Source organism: Lolium rigidum, chromosome 7 (assembly GCF_022539505.1).
Source record: "Lolium rigidum isolate FL_2022 chromosome 7, APGP_CSIRO_Lrig_0.1, whole genome shotgun sequence".
NCBI lineage: Eukaryota > Viridiplantae > Streptophyta > Magnoliopsida > Poales > Poaceae > Lolium > Lolium rigidum.
The window spans coordinates 337,000,041-337,026,256 of NC_061514.1; the positions used below are offsets into that span (position 1 = coordinate 337,000,041).

Sequence of the window (26,216 nt, forward strand, 5' to 3'; positions counted from 1 at the left end):
AACTTCTATAAGATATGTTCTATGCGGAAATTCAATTCGGCTCCCGGGTGCGTATGCTCCCTCTACCAAAAAAACATATTTCGAAATGTCAAAAAATTTGGATAAAAAATTCTACATGTACATCTCCATAATGTATGTGCATTGGCTAAGTTTCACGAAAAACTAATATTTTTTGTGGTCTATGTAAAAAAGAGAAACTTTATCTTGTGAAAAGCATTATTTTTAGCACTGAATTTTATCTTTTTTACACACGTCACATGATAAGTCGATTTTTTATGAAACGACTTTGTGAGCGCGTAGCACGTGAAGATGTACGTACAAATTTTTTGTTTCAATTTTTTTAAAATTTAAAATGTACATAACATGCATTTTAAAATATAGGGAGCATATGCACCCATGTTCCAAAACACCACTCCCCATGTTCTATGAATCAAACAACTTATGTAATAAAATTTCTACACATTACACATGGAGAGGAGATACAAGAAGAAACGGGGAAGGGACGAACTCCCCGTAGAGTTTCAGGTTCCTTCGAAGGGAAGCTGGTGTGGGCCCCACCGCAGGCGTGCCGCGGGACCCAACCCGACCCACCCTCCTAAAAGCCCTCTTCTCTGCCTCCCTCCCGTCGTCGTCTCCACCTCTCCGCCCCCCTCCCCAAACCCTCGCCTCGCCCGCCCGCGAGCGCGAGAGCCCGCTCCGGCACGGGAGCCACGGCCCGGCCCGCCCCGCCTCGCGCCGGAGAGATCAAACGCGCCCCTCCTTCCCCGTCTTCCCAGTCGGCGGCGGCGTCCAGTCGCCCGCTCCGGCCGCCGCAGATCCCAAAAACCCTAAGCCCTGGCGCGGTAGGGTTTCGTCCGCGCATCCCAGCGGGGGCTCGCCCGCCCCGCCATGGCGCCCATCAACAGCTCCAACATGGAGCTGCACTCGCAGAAGCTCCTCGAGCCCGACCTACGTACGCCCTCCTATTTACCCTGTTTTTTATTTTTTATTTTTATTTCTCGCGAGCCCAATTCTGTACTCGTGTTTGGCCGACGAGTTCTCGATTTTACTCCGGGGCGGGTTGTCTCTTGAGCATTTCAAGTTGGGGTTTTTTGTGGGCGTGTTTCCAGTTTCTCTCCGAGACTAGTGTTCACCACCAATTCTCCTTCGCAAAAAAGAAGAGAATTTATACTATTTCCAGGTTTTGAACTGACGGGATAGGACTATAGTTCGCGTATGCATTGTTTCCTCTCACGGTACTGGTCCTGTTTACCTCCCTGAATTTCCCTTCTGGTTTATTTGCTTGTCTGTACATTTATCCACCGTATCTGTTAAACATTGCATATTTTTCAGTGTCAGATTTCTTTCTTGTCCCGTGCCTGGAACTGTATGAAGCTTTTCCATGTTTGTTTATTACTTTATTATTCTAGCATGTATTTCTCCACCGTAGAATTCTTTTAGCAGCGTAATTCTCTACTTTCCTGTCGCAATCCATCATAAAGGAAACCTTTTCCAATTGCAAATTTAAAACCATAGCATTTTGCTCTGGATTCGTGATTCTTTTGGCTCAATGGACTAATCACCAGCTCGACTATTTTGCAGCTGTGCAAGTCCGGCTACAGCTTGTGATGGAAGTCCGGGACAGTCTGGAGATGACACACACTCCGGACTACCTCAACTTCCTCCGTTGCTACTTCAGGGCCTTCTCGGCCATCCTGAGCACCTTCACCGCGCCGCAGGGCACAGAAAACGCCGAGCACAAGCTGCGCAACGTGGTGATCGAGATCCTCAACAGGCTTCCGCACAGCGAGGTGCTCCGGCCCTTTGTGCAGGACCTGCTCAAGCTCTCTCTCCGTGTGCTCACGCAGGACAACGAGGACAATGCCCTTCTGGCTATCCGGATTGTATTCGACCTTCTACGCAACTTCCGCCCTACCGTCGAGGCGGAGGTGCAGCCGTTCCTTGACTTTGTTGTTGCGATATACCGCAACTTCAAGTTCACCGTCAAGCACTTCTTCGATAACCCCAATGCCACTGCCAATGTTGTCGCTCCCGTGCCAAACCAGCATTTGGACTCCATTGGTGATGCCCCAGGCATGTTGGCGGTGCCAGGCGGTGGGCAGCTCAACCCAAGCGCGCAGTCATTCAAGATAGTTACTGAGAGCCCTCTTGTGGTCATGTTCCTCTTTCAGTTGTACGCTAAGCTTGTGCAGACAAATATCCCCTTCTTGCTGCCACTCATGGTGGAGGCAATCGCTGAAAGCGGGCCAGACAAGGTGCCACCTCACCTGAAGACGCCCTTTGTTGAATTGAAGGGTGCACAAGTCAAGGTAGGGCGGAGTTATTCAACTTTCTTTTACCTTGTCTGGGGAACATTCTAATGCATTGATCGTTTGTGCTGCAGACATTGTCGTTTCTGACGTACCTGCTAAAAAGCAATGCTGATTATATAAAGCCATATGAGAACAGTATATGCAGCAGTATTGTAAAGTTGCTTGTTACATGTCCTGCAGACTCGGTTTCCATAAGAAAGGTTGGTATGACTTGCTAACTCTGTAATTAGGTGCAGCATTATGCATTGTTTTAAGCATTTTCATTTATGGAATCCCAGGAGCTCCTGGTTGGTCTAAAGCAAGTCCTCAACACCGAATACAGGCGTGGGCTGTATCCCTTGATTGACACACTTCTCGATGAAAGGTACATACATTATTTAACTTTTGTTGTACTGTTTACATCCAGGATTTTTTTTGTTCTGAATGTGGGCTTGCTATGTGCAATCTGATTCAGGAGCAATTTTCCAGCACTTCACTTCTTGAATGCTCACTACCGAATTTCTTTCTACTCCCTCCGATCCAATCTCCGATCCAAATTAATTGTCGCAGATTTAGGCAAAATATTCCCTAAATCTGTTTATGTTCATTGAGTCTGCGTCAACTCATTTGGATCAGAGGTAGTACGATTTTTAAACGAGGAGGCAAGATGGCTTACCATCCGGTGTGCTAGCTGTCGATCTGATGTCATAACTTGCCCACTTGTTTCTTTTGGTGTTTCCTTGAAGTTACTTTTGGAAGGCTCAATGTTTCTAGACAAGGTCAAATGAGCTCCTTGTTATTGAAGTCAAGGGTAATGCAAAGCAGTTGGAAACAAAATATTTATGAAAAATCAGCCCTCCCCTCGATTTGGATTGTTTCAAACCCATCAATTTTAGTTTGTAGAAAGTCGCTGTAAAGCTGTAAAATGAAAAATACCATATCGACCAAGCTGTTAATGAGGCACAACGTGTTAAGCTGATCGTTTTCTTGTTTTCTTATGATTGCTGTGTTACACAACTCAACTGGGGCACATGGTGGTTTTATAATTTTTGTCTCGTTATAGATATTCCACCACATATGCTGTACCCTTAGTTTTGTACAAAATTTAACACTTGATTTCATGTCTGCCAGGGTTTTGGTTGGCACAGGGCGAGTTTGTATCGAGACATTAAGGCCGCTTGCTTACACTCTTCTCGCAGAGTTGGTGCATTATGTCCGAGGAGACCTTTCCCTTCCACTGGTTGATCTTATTCTTTAACTCTAGCATGTCAATCTTGTTAACCCAATATCTTTTTTTTTTCAAAGATCATAAATTCCACTTTGCTCGGTCAGAATGTCTGTAGTTTTATTGTTCAGATCCTAGAGAGAAAGTTATTATCTTGTTTGCTGATTGCAAACACCATCAATATAATCATGACATCTCTTAAACAATTAGTCGCCATTCTGGGTGCTTTGTCAGATTTTTTTTTGCTAACTGTCAGATATTTTTCTGTAGTCTATTATCTTGTTTGCTAATTGCAAACACCATCAATATAATCATGACATGTCTTAAACAAGCGCCATTCTAGGTGCTGTGTCAGATTTTTTTGCTAACTGTGATTCAGATACTATGCTTTTGCTGATTCATCAAAGACTATGCATGTATCTTTGAGAGCAAACTTCTGCTTTGTTCTACCATATGCATGACCTAGTTTTGGGGATGTTTATACTAAAGTAGCAACTTCACTGTTTTGCAGTTGTCACGGATCATCTATTTGTTCTCTCGGAATATGCATGATTCTTCGTTAACTCTCGTAATTCATACGACGTCTGCTCGTCTAATGCTTAATCTGGTATGCTTACTATTCTTCATTTTCGTATAAACAATGAACAATTGCATTTACCAACATTTCAAACCATCCTGGCTGCCAGAGGCAAGCGCCAGTGAGCTTTACATTGGCCAGCTGGGACTTAGGTGGGTGGTTGGAAGGAGGGAGGGGGGATAGTGGGTTAAGACTGTGAAGTCATTGCCATTGCTACATTCGTTCCACTATATTGGAGTACCAGATATAGCAAAACCCTTGAACCTTGAGTTCGAGCTTGATCATGACTTTGCTCTGCCCCCTAGCCAGCATGGCAAGGATATCAGTAAACATGATGGTTGCATGCCAGCAAACCACCCCTATGAAGTCTCCTCTCTCCCTATTGTTCTGTGTTGTGGTAGCGCCTTCTTCTGGGAGGGGAAGATAATAAAACCAAAGGCTCTAACATGGGTGGATAGTCCCAGCAAGCACACCTGCTAGAATTTTGTGTTATTTCTTTTCCCGATTCCTTTCTCCTTCTCTTTGTTCCAGATACGCCATCCTAAATTTATTATGTACCTTACATTTTACATTGGGTAAACTTGGATGCTGCTATGTATCCTAACTTCCTACTACACACGATGATTCTACACAATTAGGCACCCTGGCTCTCCAGAGTCGATATGACTTGCAGGAGTGCCGAGGCAAACTAGGGATTTACAAATGGATTAATATTTCGATTTGGTATATGTTTTATACTTCTGTTGATTTCTTCCTTTAATTCAAATATTTTTGATAATAATGAACCTTGTGCAAAAACATAAAGCTAAGCAGTTAGTTATAGCAAAAGCATTTGTAAACTGCTGTTTTTCTGGTGCCTCTGCAGGTTGAGCCCATATATGAAAAAGGTGTTGACCAGCAAAGCATGGATGAAGCACGAGTACTGTTGGTAAGAATTGTGGGTTCATAATGGTACACATCAATTACTTCTTCTTAGCTAACACTTGCCAATCACCAGGGGCGCATATTGGATGCATTTGTTGGAAAATTTAGGACCCTGAAGCACACGATTCCTCAGGTATATGGGAAGTTTAGGACCTTTGCTCAATCCATTGGCACATTTTGTACACACATGGCCACATGCGTTAGATACTGCAATTATTCAAACTGTAAAACTACATCACAGAGATATAGAACCTAGGGAACAAAATGTGGGACTTGTATAATCTTTTTCAATGCTGTGATGTTTCAACACGATGGGGGTAGTTACGTTCAGTTGAGTCCATGCAGAGTCGATGTACGGTGGATCATGACATGGCTGCATTTATTTCTGAGGAAACACATGTATGGTTGCGTTGACAGTCCAGTCCCTCTAATTATTTAGTACTTACTTTATTTTGTATAGGTGGAGTATATAAATATATGTATTGCACAACTAAAATTCATAGTATCAATGGTGCAGTTTTTTCCTTATTGTGACGCACACAATGGAACTCTACTTTTCTTCTGGAACCTCCAAGGCCAAACTAAGTGCAAGCCTTAGTGTGTTCCAGTGAAACAGTGACACATAGTGTTTTGAGATCCCAGTTATCCTTATTGTATTTCCTTTGCTAGCCTTCGGCATGATAGATTATTCCCTGCCATCACTGCCTACCCACATGATATATGTAATTGAAAATGTAATGGTAAATTCATGTTATGTGCTTACTAATATGTGTATCTCGTGATCAACTTTTGAGCCATAGTACTTAAATTGGGTTTCAAGCTCCCAGTAATTTGTTTGTTAATAGCTTTAAACAGAAATGTTGCTAATTTCTGTTTCAGCTTTATAATACTGTGTTACCTTACTCTTGTTCTCTCTAGTTGCTTGAAGAAGTTGAGGAAGGGAAGGAGCGTCCAAATTTGAGAATGAAGCTTGAAGTCCCATTACAGGTGTGTTTTATGTGATTTTTTTGGGTTATGCGATTGTTGTCATCCGCCAAAAGCTAAATCTGCTTCTTTCCTCATGCAATACATGTTACATGACCTTGGTTGAATCGAGTAGGTTGTTTAACCACTGAGTCCTCGAGCTCAAATATCTGAAATAAGAAAAGACTTTGTATTAGTTGATCATGCTGGATGTGTTGTACACCACACATTGTGGCCAACTTCTTGCTGCGAATGATAGTGTCAAACATAAGATGTGAGATAAAGCTATTGTTTCGTACAATCGTACCTGTAACTAAGGGTCACAATGTTGTAATATGTGTCTTCGAGGTTACTAGTTATCAGGGTGAAGGGGTACATGGGCACCTTTGTCGTTCTGTTGTTTTTCCTTTCACTCCCGTATAAGGGACATCCTTATATGAACACGGGGCAATGTGGTAACATTTCTCTATAGACAATCGTTTTGAACATTGAAATGTGATGTGCATAAAAGTCATCCTTTCGTCCAATCAACAAATCCTCTGAATTGTGAGATCCATTTTTTTGAGGGCATTATAAGATCCAGTTTGATAAGAACACTTCTATATACAGCCTGGAAAAGTTTCAAAAAAAGAGAGATCTGGTTGGTAGCACTGAATGACATGTATTACCATTTTCTTCAACCATGGCAGTTTCCAGTGCGAGGAATGAAGTAATTTGTCATAAATGTTCTCAAGGTTCATTTGTGTTCCTATTTTCATTATTGGTGGCATGAGTAAGGAGGATGTTTTTAAATGATAATAAACCCTGAAAAGAATAACACCCTCTAACTCCAACTGTTAATTTATACGATGGTAGTGCCAAGTGTTGAGTTCCAAAGATTTCTACAGCCAAATCATCGTAATTGCTCCATCATATGCAGCTAGCATGTCTTCCAGTCTGTTATAAGCTTAAATTCGTTCAAAATAGTAACAAACATGATGAGGTCTTAGTTGTAACCTGGCTAATTCTGATTCGATTGCTGTTTCTATTTGTACTGAGGGTTTATTAAACCATTTTGACATTATTTTTGCAGACTGTGTTGAATTTGCAACCACCCTTGGAGTATACGAAGGAGATTAATGATTACAAAAGTCTGATAAGGACACTCGTAATGGGTACGCATTGTTTGTTATACGGTATTCACGCCATTCAAAGTTTTAAGCGGTTACATACATCTTGTGGGTAGACATCTGAACTGCTATCAATTTCATATTAAACACACACCAGGAATGAAGACAATAATTTGGAGTATAACCCATGCTCATTGGCCACGTCCACAGGTATTATGGACTTCCTGAGTTGCTGGATAGTAATTTTGTCCATTTATCACTTTCTTTGCTCTAATCCTCAATTTCTTATATCCTATCATGTGTTGTGCAGCAACAAAGTCAACAATCTTCTAATATAGCAGCTCAACCCTTTAGGGGACTGCGGGAGGATGAGGTCCTTCACTCTTTCTTAGTCTTTCTTCCTCTTGGTTTGACTGAGCTCTGCTCCTAATAAATCTTGATCATATTCTAGGTGCGGAAGACTTCCGGTGTTCTTAAATCAGGGGTTCACTGTTTAGCTCTTTTTAAGGAAAAAGACGAAGAGAGGGATATACTGCAATGTTTCTCACAAATGCTATCTATAATGGAGGCTCGTGATATAATGGATATGTTTTCCTTTTGCATGCCAGACCTCTTTGATTGCATGATAACCAACAACCAGCTTTTACACATATTTTCCACCCTTCTGCAATCTCCGAAGGTTCTCCGACCCTTCACAGACGTATTGATTAATTTCCTTGTCAGCTCGAAGCTTGATGCTCTGAAGCAGCCAGATTCACCTGCAGCAAAGCTTGTCCTGCAACTCTTCCGCTTCTTGTTCATTGCTGCAGCAAAGGCTCCAGAAAGCTGTGAACGCACTCTTCAGCCACATGTGCCAGTAATAATGGAAGTGTGCATGAAGAGTGCTGCCGAAGTTGAGAAACCTCTTGGTTACATGCACCTTCTCCGTAGCATGTTCCGTGCATTGAACAGTGCTAAATTTGATTTGTTAATGCGTGACCTTATTCCATCTCTTCAACCTTGCCTCAATATGTTGCTATCGATGCTTGATGGGCCAACTAGTGAAGATATGCGGGGCTTGATTCTGGAGCTTTGCCTGATATTACCTGCCCGTTTGAGTTCGTTGCTACCCCACATTCCTCGTTTGATGAAACCTCTTGTTCTTGCTCTGAAAGGAAGCGATGATCTTGTGAGCTTAGCACTTTCTACACTTGAATTTTGGATTGATAGCCTTAACCCTGATTTTCTTGAACCTAGCATGGCCAGTTTAATGTCTGAGGTCACACTTGCTTTATGGTCTCACTTAAGGCCTCTTCCCTACAAATGGGGTACAAAGTCCTTGGAACTTTTAGGTAAGCTAGGGGGGCGAAACAGGCGATTTCTGAAGGAGCCCCTGGCACTTGAATGCAAGGAAAATCCGGAACATGGACTTCGTTTAGTTCTGACTTTTGAGCCTGCGACACCATTTTTAGTTCCTCTGGACAGATGCATACACTTCGCTGTTGGTGCTGTTATGCAAGGCAGTGGCATGGAAGCTTTCTACAGAAAGCAGGCTCTTCAGTTTATTCGTGTATGCTTGAATTCTTTGTTAAATCTGAGGGAAAATGTACCTGGTGAGGGTGTGGGCCCTGGAGTTCTTGGGCACCTGCTTATATCTTCATTAGATCCCTCGAGGCGTCGGAACGATGCTTCAGATATGAAGGTTGGTATATACTATGCAAGACACCCCTCAATACATCCTCTGTATACTCTTGAGCACTGTTGTTACTATATCTGTTGTAAATAATACTCTCAATTCATTGTATTTCCATTTACTTTAGTATAAGTTATTAAGTTGTAAATGGAGAAATTAGTGGCACCATATCAATGTCCAACATGATAATTGAAAGAGCATGGGTGTTTTTTTTTTCTCTAAGAGATTATTGCATTGAAAAGATGGATCTTACAAGCCACCTAGGAGGGAATGGTACAAAAAGAAAACTAACTAATGTATATCCCAGGGTGTTAGTGTTGTTTAATCAGAACTTTATAATCTTATGGAATATGGCATCCTTAATTCATACATTCCTCATATTTACCTGTAACCTAAGTTGCTAAAGTGCAGTTAGGTTTTATTTTGACTTGACATTGATAGTCACTTGACATAGGTTCGTGAAATATATTTTGGACTTGGAGCAATAGTTTCTTTCTTGCCTCTCTGCTCCAGCCATCTTATGCTTTGGTTACTGGATTGCTTCTTACCGCTGCTTCCCTTTATTTTTATCTGCATTTTAGGGAGATTTAGGTGTGAAGACAAAGACCCAATTATTGGCAGAGAAATCTGTTTTCAAGGTTTTACTTGTAGCTATCATCGCTGCTAAAGCTGACGCCAGTCTTCAAGATGAGAAGGATGACTTTGTTGTTGATATATGCCGGCATTTTGCTATACTTTTCCATGTTGATTCGTCATCCTCCAACCAATCTGGATTTGTGCAGCCTATTGGTTCGTCCCTCTCATCTGGCATGACCATGGGATCTAGACCAAGAAACAACACCTCATCTAATCTGCGTGAGTTGGACCCTTTGATATTCTTGGATGCATTAGTTGAAGTGTTATCAAGTGACAACCGTCAACATGCAAAAGCTGCTCTATCTGCTTTGAATACTTTTGCTGAGACACTTATCTTCCTTGCACGAATGAAACACACGGGTGTGCTGAGAGGAGGTCCAAGCACTCCTATGCTAGTTTCTAGTCCATCTTTGAATCCAGTATATTCTCCTCCCCCGAGTGTGCGGGTTGCCGTATTTGAGGAACTATTGCCCCGCTTATTGCACTGTTGTTATGGTAGCACATGGCAAGCTCAGATGGGTGGCGTGATAGGCCTGGGAGCATTGGTTGGTAAAGTGTCTGTGGATACCTTATGCATCTTTCAGGTCAGAGTTGTACGTGGTCTTATATACGTTCTTAAGAGGCTTCCAGTGCATGCAAACAAAGAGCAGGAGGAGACAAACCATGTTCTAACGCAAGTTTTACGGGTAGTAAACAACGCAGATGAGGCAAACAGTGAACCCCGCCGACAAAGTTTCCAGGGTGTTGTCGAATTTCTTGCTCTTGAGCTGTTTAACCCCAACGCGTCAATTGTTGTGAGAAAGAATGTGCAGGCATGCTTATCACTGCTTGCAAGTAGGACTGGCAGTGAAGTCTCTGAATTGCTCGAGCCTCTGTATCTACCATTGCTTCAGCCTCTGATTTCACGGCCTTTGCGTTCGAAGAATGTTGAGCAACAGGTCTCCTTTTGCTCCTAACTTTTTACTCATCCAGACTAAACTTGTACAGTCTCCCAATTGATGCATTTTTTTCTTCTCTTTCCGTCTCAGGTGGGTACTGTTACAGCTTTGAATTTCTGTCTAGCACTGAGACCACCTCTTCTAAAGTTGTCACCCGAGCTTGTCAATTTTTTGCAAGAAGCACTGCAAATTGCGGAGGCTGATGAAACAGTATGGGTTACCAAGCTGATGAATGCAAAAATAGTCATGACATGGAACAAACTAAGAACTGCATGCATTGAACTGCTCTGTACCGCGATGGCTTGGGGAGATCTGAAAGCTCCAAATCACAGCGACTTGCGGGCAAAGATAATCTCAATGTTCTTCAAGTCTCTAACATGTAGGACAACTGAGATTGTCAGTGTAGCCAAGGAGGGACTTCGTCAGGTGACTTTTGGATGCACTTCTGTTTTGTTGTATTGACATCTTGCTGTGTAATTTCAGTTTGTTTTTCCTTTTCCTTTGCCATCTTCTGTTACTTTGCTAATAACTAGTCCAAAATATTTTTTGCACGTGGCATGTTCTCACTTGTAATTGCATTTGTAGGTTGTGCAACAGCAGAGGATGCCAAAAGACCTTTTACAGAGCAGCTTAAGGCCCATCTTAGTGAACTTAGCACAGACAAGGAGTCTCACCATGCCGTTACTGCAAGGATTGGCCCGTCTTCTTGAATTGCTGTCAAACTGGTTTAATGTGACATTGGGTGCGAAGTTATTGGATCACTTGAAAAAATGGCTAGAGCCAGAAAAACTTGCTCAGAGTCAAAAATCTTGGAAAGCTGGAGATGAGCCAAAAATAGCTGCAGGTGACATATCTTTACGACATATTCATTTGTTCTTCCATTCATTTTTCTCCATATAGGATATTATGTGTGGAATGAACTGCATGTCAGACTTCACTCCACATTTATAAATTACATTTATTGCACAATAATCGGTTACAAGACCTTACTAGATTTGTGAGTTACTGAGTTGTGACGTGGTATGGTTTTGGATTAATACATGAACATATAGTCATATTAGACAGCTATAATCTGCAGCAGGAGATGATTGTTTTGTTGGAAAATAGTGACCCGGTTTGGAACCATTCTTGTATTGTTTGGCTAACTTCTTTTTGCCTCATTTCTGACTTTCTTATTTTCTTGGTAGTTGATCTGATCGTATGTTAATTTATTTTTTCTTTGCTTGGGCAGCTATGATCGAGCTTTTTCACCTTCTACCCCCTGCGGCGAGCAAGTTCTTGGATGAACTTGTCACCTTGGTAATTGATTTGGAGAAGGCACTTCCTGAGGATCAATTCTATAGTGAGATCAATAGCCCTTATCGTGCTCCACTCTCCAAGTTTTTGAACCGCTACGCTGTGGAGGCTGTTGACTATTTTCTTGCTCGATTGAGCCATCCCAAGTATTTCAGAAGGTAGACACTTTGGCAGATCATGTGTAACAATGTGAAACTTTAACTCATGGATACACAAAACTTGGTTCTCCTAAACCAGAAATCTTTGTTTTGGGAAAAGAATTATTTGACGTTTTTGTAGACACGTTTCGAGTATGCGAGGTAACAGAAAAACAATACAAAGAATTGCACAAACTCATCGTAAGAGAAAACTTACTTCTACGTCTGTCCATAAATAGACGCTATTTAGTGCCAAGATACATCCAGATTTAGACAAACCTCACACATCTATTTATGGACGGAGGGAGTAATATAGATACAACTAAATTTAGACAAACCTGCGACAACCTTTTCGGGACGGAGGGAGTAGTAAAATTTCTTTCTAACATGTAAATGCTTTTTTAATAGTTAGATTGTTGTTACCTGCTTGTCCTATTTTCATTGCTTTAGTTGCATTCCATAGCTGGACGCCTTCTTGTCACCTTTAAGTTATATAACGGAAGACACATATGCGCAAGCCTTTGGTTCTGTCACATTACTGACTTCAAAATGCACCTCGTGCTCTTGCCATTACCATAGAATTAATCAGCTATATCTTGTCGGAAAATTGATTATTCTTCCTTTTTTGAAATTCAGATTTATGTACATAATCTGCTCTGATACTGGTGAATTACGGGATGAACTTGCAAAGTCACCTCAAAAGATACTTTCTAGTGCCTTTTCACAGTTTTACTCTCAGAGTGAAGCAGCTTCTGCTCAACTACCTTCCTTGGGACCTGCTAATGAACTATTGTCCTCGGTAAAGGATGAAGGAACTGGAGCTACAATTGATAGTTTTACAGGCCAATCTTCATCAAACATGGTTACTGGTTCAGATAGTTATTTTAATGGATTAGAGCTTATCTCAACCCTCGTGAAATTGATGCCTGAGTGGCTTCGTGATAACCGGGTTGTCTTTGACACGTTGTTGCTTGCTTGGAAATCACCTGCCAGAATTGCTCGCCTGCAGAATGAACAAGAATTGAGTTTACCCCAGGTATCTGTTTTCATTTTCCAGTTGCTCCTTTGATGCCCTTGTACATTGCTCATGTACAACATCTTTAATGTTTTGAATTTGTGCCATATTCATATTGAAAAAAATGTATTAGTTGCCTTTCCTGTTTTATAACCTTTCTTAATTTTCTGCTTTGTGCATGACTTATTTTTTTTTTTCTTGTGCTCTTGCTTCTGTAGCACATGATAGCTAGCAATCAAGCTGGAAACATTTCTGGATATCTGTATTTTCTTTTCAAATGTTAGTTTAGTTTTGTATCTCTTTTTGCACTCTTTAAGTACCATGTTCAATTTATCCACTCGAAACAAATCTGTCACATGTTCTATGCTCTATATAGGTTTTAAAGACGCACACTTTTGGTAATTTTGTGGTCGGTAGGTAACTAGGTATTCTTGTTGTAGCATTATATCCTTCGTAAATGCTACTTCAGCACTCTGCCAGTGTAGCAGTTTTTTTTGTGACAATCAATACCACATGTATTCATAGTAACAAATAGTACATGGTAGAGATACATGAGCTGACCCCAACGATTATAAAATAAAGTCTAAAAGATACTAACAAATCTTCGAGGTCTTCGAATTCTTTCTTCTTCCAGAACATAATCTTGTACTCTTAAGGCAGCCAAAGATAGATAACGGTTTGATAAACCTAAACATTTGTACTATCAAATGGAACTATTGCTGGTTTGTGCATTATTTGAAATTCTGAATAATCTCTTCCACTCGAGCACTTAAGCACTCATACATACTTTTTCTTAATTGAAGTGAAAATTATTTCTGTTTATGAATTATCTGAATGCTCTCTTGCATTGAGCACTTATTCACTCCTATGCACATACTTTCTCTCAATTGAAGTTTTTTTGAAAGCCCAGAAGATTTTTTAAGGTTTGGTAGTTGAGTCATGTTGACAAGATACACACATGATTTATGTCTTTTACTCCTTTGCATGATATAGCACAGTGCTGTGGTTAATATTTTGACTTACTATGGCTAGTTAACATATTGCATATTTTCCACTTTGCACTTTTCTATCCAGATATTGGTTTTAATTTTTTGCATTCTGACCAGGTGATGGAAAGCAAACGGCTCATAAAATGCTTCCTGAATTACCTAAGGCACGACCGTACTGAAGTTGGTGCACTCTTTGATATGCTATCAATATTCTTGTACCGTAGCCGAATAGATTATAGCTTTCTGAAGGAATTTTATGTCATAGAGGTAACACCATTTTTTGTTTCTAAATTGTGGAAGTCCTTTTCTTGTATTTTTTGAGTGCTTTCTGTTTCTTATCACATTTACATGTTGCATTTAGGTTGCCGAAGGATATGCTCCAGATTTGAAGAAAACTATTCTGAGCCACTTTCTGAACATATTCCAACTAAAAGAGTATGGGCAAGATCATTTGGTTGTTGCTATGCAGATACTTATCCTTCCAATGCTAGCTCATTCTTTCCAAAACGGTCAAAGTTGGGAAGTTGTTGATCCTTCTATAGTTAAAATTATTGTTGACAAGCTCCTTGATCCTCCGGAAGAGGTGAACTATACTCCACAACATCTTGATACATGCCGAGTTTTTTTTCCTTCATGAGGGTAATGGGATCTTTTCTTCATGTGTCTAGGTCAGTGCTGAATATGATGAGCCTTTAAGGATAGAACTCCTCCAGCTTGCCACATTACTTCTGAAGTATCTTCAGAATGACCTTGTTCACCATCGAAAGGAACTCATAAAGTTCGGCTGGAACCATCTTAAACGCGAAGATAATTCCAGCAAACAGTGGGCATTTGTAAATGTTTGCCATTTCTTAGAGGCGTATCAAGCCCCTGAAAAGATAATTTTACAGGTATTGTTAACATAAAATTTTGATGTATAATTATGCATTGTTGCCGACTTGTTATATCCGTAGTGTGACCTATTCTTTTGCTCAGGTTTTTATTGCTCTATTACGGACATGCCAACCAGAAAATAAGTTGCTAGTGAAGCAAGCTCTTGATATTCTCATGCCTGCTCTTCCTAGACGACTCCCTCCTGGGGACACTCGCATGCCAATATGGATCAGATATACAAAGAAAATCCTCGTGGAGGAAGGCCATTCTATTCCCAACATGATTCACATATTCCAGCTTATTGTTCGCCATGCAGAACTTTTCTATAGTTGCAGAGCCCATTTTGTTCCCCAGATGGTCAACTCTCTTAGTCGTCTTGGGTTACCATATAACACAACTGCAGAAAACCGGCGTCTTGCAATTGAACTTGCTGGACTGGTAGTGGCGTGGGAAAGACAGAGACAGAGTGAGATGAAAGTAGTTCAGGAAAGTGAGAGCCAGAACCAGATTGTTGATATGCTTAGCCCTACTGTTATTGGCGGTGATCCGAAACGCTCTTCAGATGTTCCCATGTTTGCTGATGATCTGAGTAAGAGGGTGAAGGTTGAACAAGGCTTACAACCTCTCGGTGTGATGTCACCTGGTGGGGCATCCATACCTAATATTGAAACGCCAGGATCTTCTGGGCAACCAGACGAGGAGTATAAACCTAATGCTGCAATGGAGGAGATGATAATTACTTTCCTTATAAGGGTGATTATCTTTTTGGTTTTACTTTTTATGCTTTATAAGTCATGCGCTGAGTTGCACCAGTAGATTAACTGTGTTAAAATGATAATTTCTCTTCTAAATGTGTCTAAGATATACTTGTCATATTGATGATAATTACTTTCCTTATAAGGGTGATTATCTTTTTGGTTTTACTTTTTATGCTTTATAAGTCATGCGCTGAGTTGTACCAGTAGATTAACTGTGTTAAAATGATAATTTCTCTTCTAAATGTGTCTAAGATATACTTGTCATATTTAATTGCTGTATGCTTGTGTTTGGAGCATATATCACAATTATATACCTGTGACCTTTTCCATTAGGGAAAGCACATCTACTCATTTGGATTGCACTGGTGGACTGTTAAGGCATTTGTGTTAGCTGGTTCATCCTTCTTGTGTCATATAATGCTTTCCTTAACAATCTGCATGTCCACACTGCAAGTTACATTGCGTCTTTGGTTTGAAGTAGTGGATGGATACTCATATAAAATTCATTGATTTGGAGAATAGGTGTCACTGGTGATTGAACCCAAGGAAAAGGAATCTACTTCGATGTACAAGCAAGCTCTTGATCTACTGACGCAAGCTTTGGAAGTTTGGCCAAATGCCAATGTTAAATTCAATTATCTCGAGAAACTGCTTGGGAATCTTACACCCTCCCAGTCCAAGGACCCTGCAACAGCCCTTGCACAGGGTCTTGATGTTATGAACAAAGTTTTGGAAAAACAACCCCGTCTCTTCATCCGAAATAACATCAATCATATTTCTCAAGTAAGTTACTTCAGAATTATCCCCCTTGACAAGGTCTTTGTCAGATTCCTATTTTTGATGTGATCTAGATAGATATCTTATATTTGATATGTTCTGTAAATTCTTGTACGTAGATACTGGAACCTTGCTTCAATAACAAGATGCTGGATGCTGGAAAGTCTCTTTGTTCCTTGTTAAAGATGGTATTCAGTGCTTTTCCACTTGAAGCAGCTACAACACCGCAAGAAATAAAAACGCTGTATCGAAGTGTTCAGGATCTCATTCAGAAGCATCTTGCTGCTGTGACAACTCCACAGATATCACTTGAACCTAGCAATGCCAACTCCATCATAAGCTTTGCACTGTTTGTCCTCAATGCACTTGCAGAAGTGCAAAAGAATTTCATTGATCCTTTTATTGGCTTGCTTCTTCGTGTCTTGCAACGGCTTGCACGTGATATGGGATCTACTGCTGGCAGTGTCCGACAAGTATGTTTACATAATTTTGTTATCTTCTTTACCTTGCGTAATGTATTGAGTATACACCAACATATTTTGCTGCAAGCAATCTGCATCATTTATCTCTTGTACTTCAGTTTTCACTTATTATCTATTACTCCTATGGCTGTAGGGAACCTCAGCATTATTAATTAATTTAAAGTACAATACTTATCTAGGGTGAAGCATAGATCACTTCCGACTTTATTGTCCAGCAAACTTTGTCTCGTTGCGCACATCAGCGAACATGATTGGCTATTTGTCACTGTACTCGTAAATATCAATTCTATAGACAGTCTCATGGTCTCAGCTTCCACTTGGTCCCTTATCTTTCTTTAAGATGCTTTTTAATTTACCTCTCCTTTCTACGTTAGGATTACCAATTTAATGACTAAATGTGGTATATTTTTTTCTGTTTAAATATGCGGTTTGATTCACATCTCATGCATAAAACTTCTGACAAGACCCATGCACACTATGGTTTATTACCCTGAAAATTGACGTCTCAATACTTTTAGGGACAGAGGCCAGAAATGGATTCAGCTGTTAGCTCTCGTCCTACTGTGGATTCTACTGTCATATCTAACATGAAGACTGTCCTAAGTCTCATAAGTGAGAGGGTGATGGGCTCTTCTGAGTACAGACGAAATATGGGAGTAATACTTCAAACACTTCTTTCAGAGAGAGGCACCGATTCCAGCGTTCTTCTATGCATACTAGACATGATAAAAACTTGGATTGAAGATGATTACAGCCTTTCATCATCTGCTGGCTCTGTTAATTCGCTCAACCCAAAGGAAATAGTAACTTATCTTCAGAAGTTATCATTGGTTGACAGGAAAAGTTTCCCCTCATCTGCACAAGAAGAATGGGATGCAAAATATCTGGAACTTCTGTATTCACTTTGTGGTGATTCAACCAAGTAAGAACCTCTCTATGCAGCGAATTTTTATTAGTAGTTTTGGTCTCCTTTTGATATTTTTTTGTTCCTGCAGATATCCATTGGCTTCCAGGCAAGAGTATTTTCATAAGGTTGAGAGACAGCACATGCTTGGATTTAGGGCTAAAGATCCAGAAATGAGGAAGCGGTTCTTTAGGCTTTACCATGACTATGTGGGAAAGACGTTATTTGCTAGACTGCAGTTTATAATACAGACCCAGGACTGGGAAGCAGTGAGCGATGTTTTCTGGTTGAAGCAAGGCTTGGATCTCATCTTAGCTATATTAGTTGAAAATGAGCCAATTACACTTGCCTCAAATTCTGCTCGACTTCCCCCGCTTACGGTAGCGGGCCCAGTTCCAGATCGCATTATCATGCCACAGCAGGGTCCCGATGCGCATGAAAGCTTGGATGGCACTTCCCTGTCATTCGATTCTCTGACGACGAGGCATTCTCAGTTCTTAAATGAAGCAAGCAAGCTCGTGGTAAATGCCTGCCTTTTAGGATAATCTGGATTAGGCTCTGTTTATTTAACCTTTTTTTTTGTCAGCTGTCACACTTTGTTCGTAGGTTTACTTTTTGCTGCATGTAAGAAGTCTTTGTCGTAAATTTGATCCATGTCTAGAATTAAGTCTTTGTTATTCGTAATGCAGGTGGCAGATGTCATGGCTCCGTTGAAGGAACTTGCTTTTGCTGATCCCAATGTTGCATATCATTTGTGGGTTCTTGTCTTCCCAATTGTTTGGGTTACCTTACACAAAGAAGAACAAGTTGCGCTAGCCAAGCCAATAATTGCACTCTTATCAAAGGACTACCATAAGAGGCAGCAGGGATGCAGGCCTAATGTAGCCCAAGCACTTCTTGAAGGTCTTCATTTGAGCCATCCTCAACCACGGATGCCTAGCGAGCTTATCAAATATATTGGAAAAACTTGCAATGCCTGGCATACTTCAATTGCATTACTTGAGAGTCATATGCTGCTTATGAATGAGGCTAAATGCTCCGAGTCATTGGCTGAGTTATATAGGCTTCTGAACGAAGATGACATGAGGTATGGATTATGGAAGAGAAGATCAATCACTGCAGAAACTAGAGCTGGGCTGTCACTTGTTCAACATGGATATTGGCAGCAGGCGCAAACCCTCTTTTACCAGGCAATGATCAAAGCAACTCAGGGCACTTACAATAATACTGTCCCAAAGGCTGAAATGTGTCTTTGGGAAGAACAGTGGCTGTCGTGTGCAACTCAATTAGGTCAGTGGGAAGTATTGGCTGATTTTGGAAAAGGTGTGGAGAATTATGATATTCTTTTAGACTGCCTCTGGAAGGTACCTGACTGGGCATATATGAAGGAGAATGTAATTCCGAAAGCTCAAGTAGAAGAGACACCAAAGTTACGCCTGATTCAAGCATTTTTCACTCTTCATGACAAAGGTACAAATGGTGTTGGAGAGGCTGAGAACCTCGTCAGCAAAGGTGTTGAACTTGCACTTGAACATTGGTGGCAGTTACCTGAAATGTCTGTCCAGTCTCGAATACCTCCGCTGCAGCAGTTTCAGCAGTTGGTTGAAGTGAAAGAATCCTCTAAAATACTTCTTGACATTGCAAATGGGAACAAACCAGCTTCTGGGAGCTCTGGTGCCAATTCAAATAACCAGAATACATTTGCTGATCTCAAGGATATCCTTGAAACATGGAGACTTCGGACTCCTAACGATTGGGACAGTACAACTATTTGGTATGACCTCCTCCAGTGGAGGAATGAAATGTACAATTCGGTAATAGATGCGTTCAAGGATTTTGGCCAAACAAACCCTCAACTTCATCATCTTGGTTACCGAGACAAGGCATGGAATGTTAACAAGCTTGCTCATATCACTCGCAAGCATGGTCTTCCTGATGTTTGTGTTACTATACTTGATAAGATGTATGGGCATGCTACCATGGAAGTCCAGGTCTGTCTCTACCATTAAATTTTCTATTTAATGCACATTCCTCCATCCAATGTCTTCTCATTTTACAAGTTGGCGTTCTGATTTTATTGCAGGAAGCATTTGTGAAGATATGCGAACAAGCTAAGGCATACTTAAATATGAAAGGCGAACTAGTCAGTGGTCTTAACTTGATCAATAATACAAATTTGGAATTTTTCCCTGTGAAAAATAAAGCAGAAATATTTCGTCTGAAAGGTGACTTTATGTTAAAAATGAACGACTGCGAGAATGCGAACGTTGCCTATTCAAATGCGATCACCCTTTTTAAGCATTTGTCAAAAGGGTGGATTAGCTGGGGAAATTATTGTGACATGGTATGGTTTTAATCTCTATGTTTGCAACGCAACTTCTGTTTCCAAATTTTTCGAGTATAATTACGACTGTTTTGCTTTTTGCAGGTCTTCAAAGAAACAAATGAAGAGGTTTGGCTTGAGTATGCTGCAAGCTGTTTTTTCCAAGGCATCAAATATGGAGTTCCGAACTCAAGGAGTCATCTAGCTCGAATTCTTTATCTCCTCAGCTTTGATACACAGAATGAACCAGTGGGAAGAGCTTTAGATAAATATCTTGAGCAGCTGCCCCATTGGGTTTGGCTTTCATGGATCCCTCAGTTATTGCTATCATTACAGAGAAGTGAAGCTCAACACTGCAAATTGGTTTTGCTGAAGATAGCTCAAGTTTATCCACAGGTAAAACAATTTTTTTTTATTTGAACTTAAAAAATCCAACTTGTTCCTGTATGTACATGGCTGACATTTGTTCATGCAGGCCTTGTATTATTGGCTTCGTACATACTTGATGGAGCGGCGTGATGTTGCTACTAAAACTGAAATGGGAAGAAATATGTTAGCTCAGCAGCGAATGCAGCAAGCTATGTTGGCAAACAATGCTGCCAATAATGTCGGTGGTAATTTGGCTTCTGACAACCAGGTTCATCAGGCTGCCCAATCAGGTGGTGCTACCGGTCCTCATGAGGGGGGCAACCTCCAAGGACAAGAGTTGGACAGATCTGCTATTGAAGGTGGTACAAGTACTGGCCATGATCAAGGTCAACAGAGCTCAACTGGGGCAGAGGGATCACAAATTGCATTAAGACGTAACAATGGACTTGGATGGGTAACTTCTGCAGCAAGTGCATTTGATGCTGCAAAGGACATAATGGAAGCTCTTAGGAGCAAGCATACCAATCTAGCCAACGAACTTGAGGTAAGGAACAACATAGTTTATTTACGGTTGGAAACTGTAGCAATGAGAATGAAGCTATTCATATCAACATACATATCTCATAAGCGTGTTAGAGGAAATGTTTTTGTGCTGTTTGCATATTTGTGAGGAGTATGTTAAACATAGCCACCCTTCAGAAGGGATAGAAAAACTGTGATGACAATGGTGAACTTGAGAAATTTAATTGAGAATTGAGGATCACTTCTAAGCTTGTCTAGTGCTTGAAACTTTGATCCTGTGCACACTGCTTTATAATCTTTTTTTTTTTTTTGCAATATACACTGCTTTATAATCTAATTTCATTTCATGCTTGTTTCAGCTTTTACTGTCTGAAATTGGATCAAGATTTGTTACTCTCCCTGAGGAAAGACTTCTTGCTGTGGTTAATGCACTGCTTCATCGCTGCTACAAGTACCCAACTGCAACAACAGGCGAGGTTCCACAGTCTCTCAAGAAGGAGCTTTCGGGTGTATGTAGAGCTTGCTTTTCACAAGATGCTGTTAACAAGCACGTTGATTTTGTCAAGGAGTACAAGCAAGATTTTGAGCGTGACCTGGACCCAGATAGTGCTACTACGTTTCCGGCAACCCTTGCTGAACTTACTGAGAGATTGAAGCACTGGAAGAATGTTCTGCAGAGTAATGTTGAGGACAGGTTCCCTGCTATATTAAAGCTAGAGGAAGAAAGTAAAATACTTAGGGATTTTCATGTTGTTGACGTAGAACTCCCAGGGCAGTACTTCACAGATCAGGTTTGTCATTGTTAACTCTCTGCACTGAACTATATCACTCATGATTGTGCAGCATCAAACGTGATGTCCCACATTCTCTTTAAAGTATTACGCTTTCTCACGGGTTCTTGACTGTACTTCTACTTTGCGTTTCTTCTGCAGGAGGTTGCGCCTGACCACACTGTCAAATTGGACAGAGTTGGACCAGACATACCAATTGTCCGGAGGCATGGTAGTAGCTTCCGACGCCTGACACTTATCGGTTCTGATGGTTCACAGCGCCATTTTATTGTTCAGACATCATTGACTCCGAATGCTCGTAGTGATGAAAGAATGCTGCAGCTATTCCGTGTACTAAATAAAATGTTTGACAAACACAAGGAATCTAGACGTCGCCATCTAGCTATCCATACCCCAATAATTATTCCTGTTTGGTCTCAGGTGAAGTAATTCCTCCCTTATTCTTTACCTGATAACAATCTGTTCTCCTGATTTTTTTGGTTTCAGGGTAGTATATGATGAATTTGGCTTGACATAACCTTTTTTATTATTCAGGTTCGGATGGTAGAGGATGATTTAATGTACAGCACTTTCCTTGAGGTTTATGAAATTAACTGTGCACGACATAACAGAGAAGCTGATTCACCTATAACAATTTTCAAAGAGCAGCTAAACCAAGCCATCTCAGGGCAGGTCTCTCCTGAACAAGTGGTGGAACTACGTTTGCAAGCATACAGTGAAATTACTAAAAATATCGTCAATGATAATATCTTCTCCCAGTACATGCACAAGATACTGCCAACTGGCAATCACCTCTGGACTTTCAAGAAACAGTTTGCAATCCAAGTGGCTCTGTCCTGCTTCATGTCATACATGTTGCAGATTGGTGGCAGGGCTCCTAACAAAATTCTGTTTGCTAAAAATACTGGAAAAATCTTTCAGACTGACTTTCATCCAGGTATTCTTATGTGCATTTAACTTTTTCTTCTAATAGTTAAAATTCCCAATCTTTGTAAATGAGGCACATGGAATTTTATGGTTACTCACATTTGTTTTTTTTCTTCTGTAGCTTATGATCCAAATGGATTGATTGAGTTCAACGAGCTAGTACCGTTTAGGCTGACACGCAACATGCAAGCTTTCTTCTCAAATTTTGGCGTCGAAGGCCTCATCGTTTCTGCCATGTGCTCTGCTGCCCAGTCTGTCGTTTCACCTAAAGTGAGTTTTCCCCACCAGCATGCTTGTTCATTTGACAAGAATGAATAGCTCAGTTCTCGTAGGATATTCGCTAAGAGTAAATAGAATCTTTTTGACTGTATAATCCTATTTTGGCACCATTTATGCTTGAACATTATTTATCGGGTTCATCTATTTAGTTTCCTTGCATGTGCAACATATTGAAATAGTTGATTTATGATTTTCAGCAAAGCCAACACATATGGCATCATTTGGCTATGTTCTTCCGTGACGAACTTTTATCTTGGTCATGGCGAAGGCCACTTGGCATTCCCTCTGTTCCAGTTGGTGCTGGTATGATCAACCCATTGGATTTCCAGCAAAAGGTGGTAAACAATGTCGAACACGTCATCAACCGTATCAAATCAATATCACCACATTATCTTGCTGATGAGGTACGCAGTTTTGAGATGTGTATTTTTTTGAAGAAATATCTGTTTGGGTTATCATCTGTGGGGATTGGCTCAGCCATTACACTTCTTAAGCTGGCGTGCCATCACTAGAGGCGGTTGTTCCTTCTGTTTGAAATGAAAAGGACAGATTTCATTTTTGGGAATATAGACCAGAGTTTCTGTATGGTAATGTTATAGTTTGAGGGAACGCCGTCATGGCTATTTTATCAGCAATCAAATAGTAGTTACATGAACTTTTGGTTTCACACATTTTCAGTTTTTCCTGTCGCTGGCTGCAGTAGATGACAATTTATGTTTGTGTTTACATACTGCGTTTTGGCTGATCTGTAATATACATGTAATATGTGCAATCTCTTACCATTTTCTCTTGGTATTTCAGGAGGAGAACACAACAGAACCGCCTCAGTCTGTCCAAAGAGGCGTTACAGATCTAGTGGAAGCTGCATTATCTTCGAGGAACTTGTGCATGATGGATCCGACGTGGCACCCGTGGTTCTGAGAGATGCTCACATTTTGTAGCCTGACAAGCAACTGGAGTGTCTTAGGTTCTCATGTGAATATAACCTTATTTAGCAACACCTAGCGAGCTTGTATCGTGTAGATAAGAAGAATTGCGTTTCTTAGCTCTGTTTACTGGTATGACGTAGTATGATTGTATTGACTTAGATGGAGAGCATGAATGCAGTAGCTTAGCAGTACCATGGTAACATTTTAAAGTCGAGACATGAGATCCTGAAAAAAGGAGGTTCAAGAATTGATTGGCTCTTTTTTTTGTCATGGTTGTGGCAGACGAGTGCTCAGGAAGGATGTGTTTCTCCCCTAGTCGGTGTGCTTACATTCAAATCATGCATGGTAGGCATTGATCGCAATTCTGTTTCCGTCCAGCAGGTTTAGGAGCATCTCCTGTCGTGTCCTCAAAGGGATTTGGGTCTTGCAGAATGTTTGAGTGCCGCAAAGCCCTTTGTGATCTGGCGCAGCCTAATATGGTGTCTGGCGGCTTAAGCCTATCTCTTCCACATAGAGAATGCTGCAAGCCTGCAAGTCTGCGTCATCTGCGACGCAGTTGGATAGGTTTAAACCTGTTGTCTCTCTCTGGTTGTTAAACGACATAATAGATGTGCAGCTTTCCTAGTGAGGCGAGCAGGCGGCACAGTAAAGTGTCGTGCATGGCTGGCTCGACCGCTCACTTACCTTACTGTACCATAGATTGCTCCTAGCTACACCATGTCTAGCCGTCAGAACATTATTGCCGCCAACGGATTTGGTTGTGGAGCCTCACAGTTGCGGAGGCGTGGGTGCTGTATGGGCCCCCAAGCAAGGTGTGGGGCTCTTTTGCTTTGGTAGGCGACATGGACAACGAGGATTTGTCGATCATAGCTCGTCTTTGACCGATGCAAGCCGCCAAGCAGAAGGCTGATCCACAATGTGGAGGTTTCAAGTTTGATAGAAGTAAAACCAAGCTCTGATAGGTCATACCATGCTCTTAACGGACTACTTTGCCGACAAAGCAACCTATAGCTCAAAGGATTTTCGAAGGGCGTTATTGGGCGAACAAGAAGTTAACCGATAAGGGATAACGACTAGTAGTTAACGGATAAAAACTAATATCCGACCGTACCCAAAGAAATACCAAACAATATCCGGCAAAATAGTGCTAATGAGTAAAATAATAACCCGTACTCGCTAATCCTAACATAATATTCAAATGAACCGGCCTTGCTAATTGTATTACTCATCATATCGGTAGTCTAATTAAATAAAAATACATCAGAAAGAACGTATACTTCTGGCAGAAGGCGCGTGCAGCTGGTCGAGCTGTCCGGACGAGCCTGCTGGATCGGCGTTACAAATCATTTTAGGACCGTAACAAAAATTTCACACACCTACAAACCAACGTTAGTGTAGGCGCATACTTTTGCAAGCGATTATGGTAAGCACAACGGTGTGTAATTTTGTTATGATGTTTCATTTAATCTTCATCTTTTTTTCTTCTCTCTAACCCAAACCGCAATCAACTAGAAATTGTGTGTAGAACTTTTCCGAGGTTGTGACCTCTTCGCCTTCCTCTTGCGTGCCATATACGCGTCAGCAACAACGCATCTTCCTCGACCGCGCAACACAAAGCCTCGTGCAGCCGCCCTGTGACACACACCACCTCTACTGTAGACATGTCACACACTTCGACATGGTTCATAGCAAGAAGACCGCTCACCTTTCTTGCGTCTCATAAGGCCCGCCGGTGCAACGTCGTCGTGTTTAGCAAGCTCCTCCTGTGGATTTAGAGGAACAAGCATCTCCGAGAGGGAGGAGGAGCAGTCCCTCCCACCGACTGACCACCACAAGCCAGCTCCTCCCCCTAGTACTCCGGCTTCTCTTCCTATGGCAAATGGATTTGGGAGGACAACAAGAGCTCTTCAATTTGAGGATTTGCTGGATGTAGAGATTAATAGGTAAAATGCATTTATCTTCTATTGATCTATTCCTAGAACATGCAATCAATAAAAAATGTTATGTCAATGAATAAGTTAAATCCTGGATAGTGAAATAAACCTATTCAAGTGAAATTTGAAAACAGATGAACAAAAAATACCTATCCTAGCAGATGAGGAGTGATGCATGTAAAATGCAGACATGAAATTTGTCATTTATTGTTGCATATTCCCACTTATTTGCATCTTATATAATATACTCATGTTTTATATTGTTCTATGGGTATTTTCCATTGATCCCCTTTCATTGGTTTATAATTATGCAGAACAAGAAATCCCTGTTTTGTGTATTTTAAAGTATCAGGGACCTTACGGAACTCAAACGGATCGAGGATTTTTCTGGAGTCAATATTTTCTGAGAGACACAATATGAGAAGAAGAAGTATCAGAGGGGGTCCACGAGGCCTGAACGAGCCCAGGTGGCACAGTCCCCCTCCCAGGCCGCGCCACCCATCCTCGAGCGTCAGCAACCGTCTGTTTTGATCTCAAACTGACGGATTTGACCTAAAAACCACTATATATAGACCC

The 26,216-nt window shown here is 41.1% G+C and overlaps 1 protein-coding gene across 1 annotated transcript; it reads left to right on the forward strand.

Moving 5' to 3' along the window:
* Window positions 1–822: 822 nt before the first annotated feature.
* On the forward strand, window positions 823–23,953 carry LOC124669306 (transcription-associated protein 1-like). The gene is made up of 36 exons (XM_047205944.1): window positions 823–952; window positions 1,582–2,309; window positions 2,384–2,512; window positions 2,591–2,676; window positions 3,423–3,531; window positions 4,028–4,123; window positions 4,959–5,021; window positions 5,091–5,150; window positions 5,936–6,004; window positions 7,053–7,134; window positions 7,247–7,299; window positions 7,400–7,462; window positions 7,541–8,770; window positions 9,343–10,335; window positions 10,426–10,761; window positions 10,921–11,179; window positions 11,567–11,789; window positions 12,405–12,804; window positions 13,890–14,039; window positions 14,134–14,355; window positions 14,441–14,662; window positions 14,748–15,398; window positions 15,926–16,186; window positions 16,300–16,653; window positions 17,181–17,584; window positions 17,658–18,087; window positions 18,256–19,557; window positions 19,650–19,910; window positions 19,995–20,285; window positions 20,365–20,802; window positions 21,140–21,571; window positions 21,713–21,991; window positions 22,106–22,508; window positions 22,620–22,768; window positions 22,975–23,181; window positions 23,579–23,953. Exons 1-36 carry the CDS (start codon window positions 889–891, stop codon window positions 23,696–23,698), a joined length of 11,619 nt encoding a protein of 3,872 aa, XP_047061900.1. The 5' UTR covers window positions 823–888; the 3' UTR covers window positions 23,699–23,953.
* Window positions 23,954–26,216: the final 2,263 nt, after the last annotated feature.

Coding starts and splice junctions, on each gene's coding strand:
- LOC124669306 (XM_047205944.1), top strand. CDS start 889: ATGGCGCCCATCAACAGCTCCAACATGGAGCTGCACTCGCAGAAGCTC. Junction 14,356..14,440: donor TCCTTGATCCTCCGGAAGAG/GTGAACTATACT, acceptor TCATGTGTCTAG/GTCAGTGCTGAATATGATGA. Junction 20,286..20,364: donor TAGCTCAAGTTTATCCACAG/GTAAAACAATTT, acceptor TTGTTCATGCAG/GCCTTGTATTATTGGCTTCG.